General features: G+C 54.3%; 1 protein-coding gene across 1 annotated transcript in view; it reads right to left on the reverse strand.

Moving 5' to 3' along the window:
* Positions 1 to 2,513: 2,513 nt before the first annotated feature.
* LOC119971830 (uncharacterized oxidoreductase YjmC-like) overlaps positions 2,514 to 12,323 on the reverse strand; it is a 101,990-nt gene continuing 92,180 nt past the window's right edge. The window contains exons 10-11 of the mRNA XM_038808037.1: positions 4,333 to 4,443; positions 2,514 to 3,085 (exon numbers count right to left, since the gene is read on the reverse strand). Coding sequence (XP_038663965.1) covers positions 3,023 to 3,085; positions 4,333 to 4,443 — 174 coding nt within the window. The 3' untranslated portion in view covers positions 2,514 to 3,022. The remainder of the gene's footprint in view (positions 3,086 to 4,332; positions 4,444 to 12,323) is intronic.

Below are 12,323 nucleotides of genomic sequence, written 5' to 3' on the forward strand. Positions count from 1 at the left end.
CTCTCAGTGCTGACCCTCTGACAGTGCAGCACTTTCTCAGTGCTGACTCTCTGACAGTGCAGCACTCCATCAGTACTGACCCTCTGACTGTGCAGCACCCTCAGAACTGACCCTCTGACAGTGCAGCGCTCTCTCAGTGCTGACCCTCTGACAGTGCAGCACTCCCTCAGAACTGACCCTCTGACAGTGCAGCACTCCCTCAGTACTGACCCTCTGACAGTGCAGCACTCCCTCAGTACTGACCCTTAGACAGTGCAGCACTCCCTCAGTACTGACCCTCTGACAGTGCAGCACTCTCTCAGTGCAGAACCTCTGACAGTGCAGCACTCCCTCAGTACTGCCCCCTGACAGTGCAGCACTCTCTCAGTACTGACCCTCTGACAGCGCAGCACTCTCTCAGTGCAGAACCTCTGACAGTGCAGCACTCCCTCAGTACTGACCCTCTGACAGTGCAGCACGCCCTCAGAACTGACCCTCTGACAGTGCAGCACTCCATCAGTACTGACCCTCTGACAGTGCAGCACTTCCTCAGTACTGACCCTCTGACAGTGCAGCGCTCTCTCAGTGCTGACCCTCTGACAGTGCAGCACTCTCAGTACTGACCCTCTTACAGTGCAGTACTCCCTCAGTACTGACCCTCTGACAGTGCAGCACTCCCTCAGTACTGACCCTCTGACAGCAGCACTCTCTCAGTACTGACCCTCTGACAGTGCAGTGCTCCCTCAGTACTGACCCTCTGACAGTGCAGCACTCCCTTAATACTGACCCTCTGACAGCAGCACTCTCTCAGTACTGACCCTCTGACAGTGCAGCGCTCTCTCAGTGCTGACCCTCTGACAGTGCAGCACTTTCTCAGTGCTGACTCTCTGACAGTGCAGCACTCCATCAGTACTGACCCTCTGACTGTGCAGCACCCTCAGAACTGACCCTCTGACAGTGCAGCGCTCTCTCAGTGCTGACCCTCTGACAGTGCAGCACTCCCTCAGAACTGACCCTCTGACAGTGCAGCACTCCCTCAGTACTGACCCTCTGACAGTGCAGCACTCCCTCAGTACTGACCCTCTGACAGTGCAGCGCTCTCTCAGAACTGACCCTCTGACAGTGCGGCACTCCCTCAGTACTGACCCTCTGACTGTGCAGCACTCCCTCAGAACTGACCCTCTGACAGTGCAGCACTCCCTCAGTACTGACCCTCTGACAGTGCAGCACTTGCTCAGTACTGACCCTCTGACAGTGCAGCACTCTCTCAGTGCTGACCCTCTGACAGTGCAGCACTCCCTCAGTACTGACCCTCTGACAGTGCAGCACTCCCTCAGTACTGACCCTCTGACAGTGCAGCACTCTCTCAGTACTGACCCTCTGACAGTGCAGTACTCCCTCAGTACTGACCCTCTGACAGTGCAGCGCTCTCTCAGTGCTGACCCTCTGACAGTGCAGTACTCCCTCAGTGCTGACCCTCTGACAGCGCAGCACTCCCTCAGTGCTGACCCTCTGACAGTGCAGCGCTCTCTCAGTGCTGACCCTCTGACAGTGCAGTGCTCCCTCAGTACTGACCCTCTGACAGTGCAGCGCTCTCTCAGTGCTGACCCTCTGACAGTGCCGCGTTCCCTCAGTACTGACCCTCTGACAGTGCAGCACTCCCTCAGTACTGACCCTCTGACAGTGCAGTACTCCCTCAGTGCTGACCCTCTGACAGTGCAATGCATCCTTCTACTCTTTTGGGACTGTCACTGACAGTATCGATTTTGTGCTGAACACTCTGGATGGGGTTTGAACTGATATGGGGCGGTATTCTCCACTTGCCGACACCAAGTTTGTAATCGACGATCAGGTGGAGAATCCCTTTTTACGACCGAATCGGGGGCGGCGCCTGTTAGCGGATGCTCCGGCTCCTCCAAAACTGTGTGATCAGGGAGTACGCCCCACGCTGTTGGGACGGCTTCAGGATGTTACCTGAAGGCCCTCCCCCATTGCTCCACCCCCGATGGGCCATGTTCCCGAAGGCACGGGGCACGTGTGCTCTCAGATTTTGGGAACTCGCGTGGCGGCTGCGGACTGTGTCCAGTGCGCCACAGTCGGGGGGAGGGGTTGAGCTGTGCCGCTGGCCGGGGGGCTTTGGCGAGGGCTGGGGGTACTAGTGGAGGGTGGCCGGGGGGGGTCCAGGGGGACTCTATCTGGCAGGTCAGGTCCACACGCGACCTGCGTCATGTTGTGCAGCGCGACCGATACAGGTCGTTGCCGTGAGCAAACGCAGCCATGGACCCGGCAATTCTCCGGCCATTTATTTTGTGAAGTCCGTGTGTTTTACGTGGCACGACTGCTAGCCCCTCACCGGTCAGAGGGTCGGTGCTCGAGCCTCGCCAATTTTTTCATAGTAGAACTAGACACTTCCTCTGGACTTGGCCCCAAAATCGGAGAATCCAGCCCACAATCTTTGATCTGAGAGGTGAAAGGTGAAGGAAAAGGTGAAACCTACTGAGCTGAAGAATCTTCCTTCAGTGAAGCAAGAACAGTTAATAGCTACAAGCAAAAGCCTTTATTGAAAACGTAGATTTATTAATTTCACTGTAGTGTTACAAATCCCCAGTCCCAGAATAAAATACAGCCATGAAGATGATTCACATTAAAATATTGCCACAGCTCTAAAATACCAATTAAGCCCCAAACATCTGCTGTCCCGTTTATTGACGTGCTGGAGGTTACCTCCTGCGAGCCACCCCAAGTGTGGGCTCAGGCTAGAGAGCATCTCACTCCTAAACTTCACTCACCTCATGCAGACATTCTCACAAGGGATAACTGAGAACAATGAAGATTCCTTTGTTTCTCCCTGGTGTCTTGCGTAGCAGAATATTTTAATGTATGAACCACCTTAATCCCTACAAGTTAAAATAATATCACCACCTAATTTAAATTGCAACATTGAACTTTGAGCTGAAATGCAAACTGTGTAATCCTGAAGCGTTGTGCGTGTCCTGAACCCACTCTTGCCGATTGGCGCCATGCAGCTTCCCGAACCGAGTGCTCAGGGGTCGATTGTGCGATTGGTTGGGAGCAGGTCGACTCCAAGCTCCTTTGCAACAGAGTTCTAAAGAAAAGAATGTTAGTACCAGGAAAATAAGGGGATTAAAACAACGGAACCACAATACTGGACTTTGAAGGATGAGGTTGTGACAAACATCAACTGAACCAAAACTCAACACTGGATAGTCGCTGATCTGTCGCAGTTAATGCGAACCTGTCACAAGCTCTATTATACATATGCCCCATTGCACACCTTTCCAATCACACACAGACCCTAACACATACGGACCGTGTCACACCCAGCGCCCTGTCATAAACTCATTCTTTCACATGCAGATCATATCACACGCAGGGTCTCTCACAGGTGGGCCCTGTCACATGCTAACTTAGGTGGGCCCTGTCACATGCTAACTTAGGTGGGCCCTGTCACATGCTAACTTAGGTGGGCCCTGTCACATGTTAACTTAGGTAGGCCCTGTCACATGCTAACTTAGGTGGGCCCTGTCACATGCTAACTTAGGTGGGCCCTGTCACATGCTAATTTAGGTAGGCCCTGTCACATGCTAACTTAGGTGGGCCCTGTCACATGCTAACTTAGGTAGGCCCTGTCACATGCTAAGGCCCTGTTACATGCTAACTTAGGTGGGCCCTGTCACATGCTAACTTAGGTAGGCCCTGTCACATGCTAACTTAGGTGGGCCCTGTCACATGCTAACTTAGGTGGGCCCTGTCACATGCTAACTTAGGTAGGCCCTGTCACATGCTAACTTAGGTGGGCCCTGTCACATGCTAACTTAGGTGGGCCCTGTCACATGCTAACTTAGGTGGGCCCTGTCACATGCTAACTTTGGTAGGCCCTGTCACATGCTAACTTAGGTAGGCCCTGTCACATGCTAACTTAGGTGGGCCCTGTCACATGCTAACTTAGGTAGCCCCTATCACATGCTAACTTTGTTAGGCCCTGTCACATGCTAACTTTGGTGGGCCCTGTCACATGCTAACTTACTCTATTATACCTGTAATTTCCTTCTTCAGCATTAGTTCTCTTGATTTATTCATGGCATTCTGGAACCTGCAGCTCGCACTTATTTTTACATTCATTGCTCCAACTCTGCAAGCTCTTTATTTTAGAGTCTGTCTTTGTTATTCCACAGTCCTGAGCCAATGTTCCTCCCCACCACCCTCCAGCCTGCCAACCCCCCCCCCCCCCCCCCCCCCCCGCCCCAAAACACCCCTCGTCTTTCTAAATCCGGCGCTCCAGCTATTTACTGACTGAGCAACAGAGCGTCAGAATTGTGGCTGGACTCTCACCATGTGATCGACGACATTGACGTGATAGGGGATGGCACCGTGAAGGTCACATTCTGCTTTATGAAGGGCCTCTGGGTCTCCAGGGATCAGCACAGGAAGGCTAGGGTCACTCTGTGTGGATTGAAGCACATTGTACTGGTGCGTTTAATGTAAACGGAGACATAATCACCAAAGTTCATACTCAACACACCACAGATCAGCTGGCTGGGACAGAGGCTGGGATCAATCAGCGAAATGATCAGGGTACACCAGCTGCTATCCCTCTGCCAGGAGACAGCCAAACTTTGACAAGAATATTACACTGGTAGATTTTGCTTCATCTGACAACATGATTGTAATCTTTTAATGTATCATTCCTTTGTTATTTCCTAGTTTATTGTAAATCCAGTAGCGACTAAGACAGAGTTTTACACAGATTGATTAATTGTAATAGGAATAAAAAGGCTGCAATCCACCCTCAGGGCTGGTGAATGAGCATTTAAACATTCACATGCTGATAGAGTTAGCATGGACTGACATACGGCTGGCTATATCTGATTCATCTTGTTGAAGTCACTTTAATAAAGACATGGGAAATTGACACCAAATAAAATATAGAACTTTGATTTACTTAGAATTACGGTATGTACACTTCCGACCGGGTCTCTGGTCGGTGCCTTACTGGCCGATTTTTTATACGTTGCGAAATGGAATTCCCCCGCCCTTCAGCGGGGGAGCTCGTACTCCGCAAGAACCACAGAGAAGATAATCAATCCCGTCCCATCTGGGATATTATATTCCTCCCACCCTCCCCCAACCAAATTGCAACGATCCCCTCGATGACTGATGAGAAGGAGAAGGAGCAGCAGGTAGAGGACGTCAGACTCGCTTTGGTTCCGGTAAATCGTCATGCACATTATGCGCTGGATCAGTCAGTGTATATCTGGCAGGGTAGCATCACCTGTGGCAGGAACACCATGGTGGACGGTCGGCAGGAGGCGGCTGAACTGTGGATTCAGCATCCGAGACTTCAGACGCCTCCACCTCCATTTCTGAATTCTAAGATACAACACTGGGCATGTCGGCGCTGACACAGACTGGAGGCTTCACAGCAAGTTGGCTCGGCAATGGAGTTGGAGGATCCAGGACAGGTTTCTTCTGAGGAACCTCACGAGGGACCAACCTCCGTGAGCAAATGTGATACAAATGCCGTCGGATCAGTTGCTCCCAGACCTGAACTTGGTAAGTGATGTACCATCAATTTGACTCAAGACACATTTAGGATCCGAAACTGTGGCTTTAATAAGCTAGTTGTTAGCCCGGTGGTCGACTATAGAGAATGGCCGACTGCGGGAACTCTGGGTACTTATACCCCGCCGCGGAGGCGGGGCCTACTTGCCTCTCGACCAATTGGAGAGCAGTCACATGACTAATCCCAACCAATCAGACGAGAGGCACATGACCAGCCAGAGCCAATGGGAAGCCAGTGCTCTGCACCAATGGCAGTGCTCACATCCATACCACCACATTCACCCCTTGTGGAGAAAGAAGGGGGGGGTGTAAGTGGAAGAGGGGGGGGGGGTCCGAGGACTGGTGGTATGAGCAGCGAAAATCGATAGGTGAGCTGCCCACTGGCCCGTGGCAAAACAATACTACTACCACTAATAACAACAGGACGACACAAAAATGTTCAAAAAGAGTCCATGGCCGCATCAGATGGAGACGATCAGCCTGTCGCGCGCCCGTGGTGTTCTGGAGGACCTTCGCAGTGGAGCCGGTGACGTTGGGCCGATGGTCGTCCTTGCCTCCGGGAGCGTTGGTCGTAGATGTGTCTCCATACCCCGGGCCGGTGGTGGCGACGCTGTAATCGGGGAAGAGGGGACATGTGCGCTGGGTCGTGGGGGCGCGGGGGGGTGCTGGGGGGAATTGGGGTTGGGGGGGAGGTGTTGGTGTAGGGGAAGAAGGCCGCACGCCGGCGGATGCTAGGTCCCGGAGCGAGACCGTATCCTGCCGACCGTCGGGATACTCCACGTACGCATATTGCGGGTTGGCGTGGAGTAACTGGACTCGCTCAACCAACGGGTCGGACTTGTGCACCCGCACATGCTTCCGGAGCAAGATGGGCCCGGGGGTGGCCAGCCAGGTCGGGAGAGGGGATCCTGAGGACAACTTCCTGGGGAAAACCAGAAGACGTTCATGAGGTGTTTGATTAGTGGTAGTACAGAGGAGAGACCGGATTGAATGCAGGGCGTCGGGAATGACTTCTTGCCAACGGGGAACAGGGAGATCTCTGGACCGTAGGGCCAGCAGGATGGTCTTCCAAATGGTGCCATCCTCCCGCTCGACCTGACCGTTACCCCGGGGGTTATAACTGGTCGTCCTGCTAAAGGCTATGCCCCTGCTGAGCAGGAACTGACGCAGTTCGTCGCTCATAAAAGAAGACCCCCGGTCGCTGTGGATGTACGCGGGGTAACCGAACAGGGAGAAGATGGATAGGAGGGCCTTTATGACGGTTGTTGTGGTCACGTCGGGACAGGGAATGGCGAAAGGGAATCGAGAGTATTCGTCGATAACACTCAAGAAATAAGTGTTACGGTTGTTGGAGGGGAGGGGACCCTTGAAGTCTATACTGAGACGTTCAAAGGGGCGGGATGCCTTGATCAGATGCGCTCGTTCGGGGTGGTAGAAGTGGGGTTTGCACTCGGCGCAGACGTGGCAGTTCCTAGTGACTGTCCTGACTTCCTTGACGGAGTAGGGCAGGTTGCGTGTCTTAATAAAATGGTAGAAACGGGTGACCCCTGGATGGCAGAGGTCCGTGTGGAGGGAGCGGAGGTGGTCAATCTGTGTGCTGGCGCAGGTACCGCGGGATAGGGCATCGGAAGGCTCATTGAGCTTCCCAGGACGATACAAGATATCGTAGTTGTACGTGGACAACTCGATCCGCCACCGTAAGATCGTGTCGTTCTTGATCCTGCCCCTCTGTGCATTGTCGAAAAATGAAAGCTACTGACCGTTGGTCTGTGAGGAGGGCAAACCTCCTGCCGGCCAGATAGTGCCTCCAATATCGCACAGCTTCCACTATGGCCTGTGCCTCCTTTTCCACCGAGGAATGGCGGATTTCGGAAGCATGGAGGGTTCGTGAAAAGAAGGCCACGGGTCTGCCCGCTTGGTTCAGGGTGGCCGCCAGAGCTACGTCAGACGCGTCGCTCTCGACCTGGAAGGGGAGGGACTCGTCGATAGCATGCATCGTGGCCTTTGCGATATCCGCTTTGATGCGGCTAAAGGCCTGGCGGGCCTCCATCGACAGGGGAAAGGAGGTGGACTGGATGAGGGGGCGGGCTTTGTCGGCATTTCAGTTGGGGACCCACTGGGCGTAGTATGAGAAGAAGTCCAGGCAGCGTTTGAGGGATTTGAGGGAGTTGGGGAGGGGAAGTTCCATCAGGGGGCGCATGCGTTTGGGATCAGGGCCTATCACTCCGTTACGCACTACGTAGCCAAGGATGGCTAGACGGTCGGTGTTAAACACGCACTTATCCTTGTTGTAAGTTAAATTAAGCAGTTTTGAGGTTCGGAGGAATTTTTGGAGGTTGATGTCGTGGTCCTGCTGGTCGTGGCCGCAGATGGTGACGTTATCGAGATACGGGAAGGTGGCCCGTAAACCGTGCTTGTCGACCATTCGGTCCCTCTCCCGTTGGAAGACCGAGACTCCATTTGTGACACCAAATTGAACCCTGAGGAAGTGGTAGAGGCGCCCATCTGCCTCAAACACGGTGTACTTGCGGTCACTCGCGCGGATGGGGAGCTGGTGGTAGGCGGACTTAAGGTCCACCGTGGAGAAGACTTTGTACTTCGCGATCCTGTTAACCAGGTCGGAAATACGGGGGAGAGGATACGTGTCCAGCTGTGTAAACCTGTTGATGGTTTGACTGTAATCGATGACCATCCGGTTTTTCTCCCCAGTCCGAACTACCAGCACTTGGGCTCGCCAGGGACTGTTGCTGGCCTTGATAACTCCTTCCTTAAGGAGCCTCTGGACCTCGGACCCGATGAAGGTCCAGTCCTGGGCACTGTATCGTCTGCTCCGAGTGGCGACAGGTTTACAAACTGGGGTGAGATTAGCAAACAAGGAAGGGGGGTCCACTTTGAGGGACGCGAGGCTGCAAACAGTAAGAGGAGGAATAGGGCCGCCAAATTGAAAAGTCAAGCTCTGCAGGTTGCACTGGAAGTCCAGGCCCAAGAGTGCCGGAGCGCATAGACGGGGGAGAATGTGGAGTTTGAAATTTTTGAAAACCCTCCCCTGGACTGTGAGGTCCGCTATGCAGCACCCGGTGATTTGGACGGAATGCGAACCTGAGGCCAATTCAATTTTATGTTTAACTGGGTGGATGGGGAGCGCGCAGCGTCTTACCGCGTCGGGGTGGACGAAACTTTCCGTGCTCCCGGAGTCCTGCAGGCACCTTGTTTTGTGTCCGTTGAGCTGCACCGTCGTTGTAGTCTTGGCGAGTGAGCGAGGTCGCGACTGGTCGAGCTTGATGGAAGCCAGTCGTGGTGAGAGTTCCAGATCCTCTTCAGTGGCAGAGTAGTCGCTTGCAGGGCCTTCCGGGTTGGCCCAAGATGGCGGCGCCCTGGACCGGCACGTGGAGTCTGGGTCCCAAGATGGCGGCGCCCAGGACCCGCACTTGAAGCCGGGGCACCAAGATGGCGGCGCCCATGACCCGCACATGGCGTCCGGGGCCCAAGATGGTGGCGCCCGTGGGAGCCTCGTGGCTGGGGGCAGTGTCAGTGGCGTCCGCGGGCCGGTCAGGGCAGCTGGGGGCGCGGGTCGGGAGGACCGTGGGGCCGTTGCGGGAGCCCGTAGGTGGGCCGGAGAGGTTGGTGCGCGGCGTGGGGCCCTGGGGTGGCCCGGGGATGGGGGGGGGGGGCGATCCGCAGTCACTGCGCGGGACAGCAGCGACCGACTTGGTCTGGCAGACCACCGCGTAGAGGCCCTTCTTCCCGCAGTTCTTACACAGAGCGGAGTGGGCCGGGCAGCGTGGGCGGGGGTGCTTTGAGAGGCCCCAGAAATAGCAACAGGGCCCCGCTAGTTTATCGGAGCGACTCGCAGCGCAGGCTTGGGGGGGGGGGTCTGGGTCCACGGAGGATGGGGGTGGCGCGTGCCATGAAGTCCAGTGGGTTTCTGCGCGGCCGGGGGTGTATGCGCGGGCGTTCAGGTCAGCAACCGCCAGGGAGGTTGCAAGAATCCGTGCCTCAGCTAGGCTGAGGGTGTTCTTCTCTAGCAATCGTTGGCGGATAGAAGGAGACTGTATGCCAGCAACGTAAGCGTCTCTGATTAGAAGTTCCATGTGCTCCGTCGCCGAAACTTGGAGACATGCGCACGTTCTCCCTAGAGCTGCGAGGGCCTGGTAAAACTCGTTGAGGGACTCACCAGGGAACTGTTGTCTGGTCGTCAGGAGATGCCGTGCGTATACTTCGTTGACCGGCCGGAGAAAGTGTCCTTTGAGAATCTCCATGGCCGTATCAAAATCGCCTTCGTCTTTGATCATTGCGTAGACCGATGTGCCCATGCATGAGTGGAGGATGTGGAGTTTCTGCTCCTTGGTGGGCTTGCCGGCTGCAGTCGTTGGGTAGCTATTAAAACACGACTGCCAGTGTTTAAAAATTGCAGACGCATTTGAAGCATGCGGGCTGGTGCGGAGGCAGTCAGGCTTGATGCGAAGCTCCATTCCAAAATTCTAGCTGATTAAATTGAGTTACCATCAATTCGACTCAAGACACATTTAGGATCCGAACTGTGGCTTTAATCAGCTAGTTGTTAGCCCGGTGGTCGACTACAGAGAATGGCCGACCGCCGGGAACTCTGGGTACTTATACCCGCCTCGGAGGCGGGCCTACTTGCCTCTCGGCCAATTGGAGAGCAGTCACATGACTAGTCCCAACCAATCGGACGAGAGGCACATGACCAGCCAGAGCCAATGGAAATCCAGTGCTCTGCACCAATGGCAGTGCTCATATCCATACCACCACATTCGATGGACGACAATCCCAGAGAGCCAGTGAACACCGTCGCTGAAGTTATGACCAAACACTGCAGTGTCAGGTGAGAAGCATAGGAGAGGTCGAGGTCAAACCGGGCAACGCCCTCGCAAATGCTGATTATGGCGCACTTTCGGCTGATGTCTGGGAGAATCAAACAAAGTCAGATACGAAGCTTATGACCCATGAGCATCTCAGCGGGGGCCATCCCAGTTACTACATGCCGCATGGTCCTGTACAAGAACATAAAACTTGCCAGCCTGGTGTCCATCACCACGTTACCGCCTGCGCGTCTGTTTCTCCCAAACCATTTTATGCCGGATGGTATGAGGTAGTGCGGACGCGCTGAATCACATTGCCTTTCATGGAAGTGCCAAGTTCTTCACTCGTGAAAGAGGACCCATTACGAGCACCTCTGGGATTCCATGTGTGGAAATAGAAATGTGCAAAGGCTCACCGGTCACCCGACAGGTGATCGTCGCCACCTTCTGAATCTGCAGCCATTTGTAGTGGGCATTCACCAGGATGGAAAACGTCGAACCCGGGAATGAACCGGCGTAATCCGCGTGCACGCGAACCCAAGGGCGGCCGGCTACTTCCAAGCGTGTAGGTATGCCACTGCAGGGAGCTTCTGGTGCTCTTATCAGATGGAGCACTGGTGAGTCAACACCTTGACACCTGTGTCCAAACCCGGCCACCAGACGTAACGTTTCACCAGCACCTTCATTTTGGACTCTCCTGGGTGAGCTTTGACAAGCTCTTTCAACGTGACATCTTGTTCCTTCGCCGAGACAACAACCCTCGTGCCCCACAGGAGGATACCGTCTTCTACAGTCAGTCCCTCAAACGTCGAGAAGTCTTCAACTTCCCTAGGTAGCCGTCGATGGCGGCCACCGAATAGCACCAGATGCTGCACCTTGGCAAGGACGGGGTCCGTTTGCATCCAGCCACGAATACACAAGGGGCATTGCCAAACAGTTCAGCTACATCTCAGCCTCATCCTCGGCCTCGGTCTCTTCTGGGTCATCCAGATTCAAGGCCCGACCCCCGGGGCTGGCACCTACTCGGCTGGCCCGAATGCTGGCCCCTCCTGTTGCCTGCTGGTACACTTTGACCGGTGTTGACACGTCACACACGGGCCAGAATTGCCGCCAGCCGAGTCTGGTGACATCGCATGCACGGCGGCCGGCTCTTCACCCAGAGGCCGGAGTCACTGCGGCTTCATCCGGGACGTGGGGATATCATGTGAGGGGCAACGCCTCAAAATGTTAACCTCCATCCCTTGTATCTCTTGAAGCCGTGGTCTGCGATTTCTTGGGATAAGGAGATCTGCAGTGCCTGCTGAAAGGACAGGAGGATTTTGCCCATTTTTCTGATTTCCATATTACTTATATCGCAGACAAAATGATCATGGAACATATCATAGCATCATTGAATTCCTACAGTGCAGAAGGAGACCATTCGGCCCATCGAGTCTGCACCAGCCCTTGAACAGAGCACCCGACTTTAGACCATGCCTCCATCCCATCCCCGTAACCCAGTAACCCCACCTAACCTTTTGGTCACTAAGGGGCAATTTAGCATAAACAAACCACCTAACCTGCACATCTTTGGACTGTGGGACGAAACCGGAGCACCCGGAGGAAACCCATGCAGACATGAGGTGACGGTCTTGGATTGTTGGTCCAGATTATCAATGCTCATATTAATGAACTGCCAGATAACCTGAAGAGAATGGATGAAACAGAGGAAAGAATCCTGTCAGTCGTTAGTGCAGTTTCCTCGGTGGGGGCTCACCTTCAGTCCTTGGATTCTTCTTCTCCTTGTCTGTGTGGTTTCCGTGGTGGAAAATGGTTTAAGTTTTCTGGTGATGGTAGAGTCTGAATGGTGCCTCTGACTTGGCTGGAGAGGAGTGAGGGATGTTGTGTTGCGAGTCTTGGCACGGTGGAAGAATCCTTGGTTTACTGGCTCTTGTATAT

This window comes from Scyliorhinus canicula, chromosome 9 (genome assembly GCF_902713615.1).
Source record: "Scyliorhinus canicula chromosome 9, sScyCan1.1, whole genome shotgun sequence".
NCBI classification, from domain to species: Eukaryota; Metazoa; Chordata; class Chondrichthyes; order Carcharhiniformes; family Scyliorhinidae; genus Scyliorhinus; species Scyliorhinus canicula.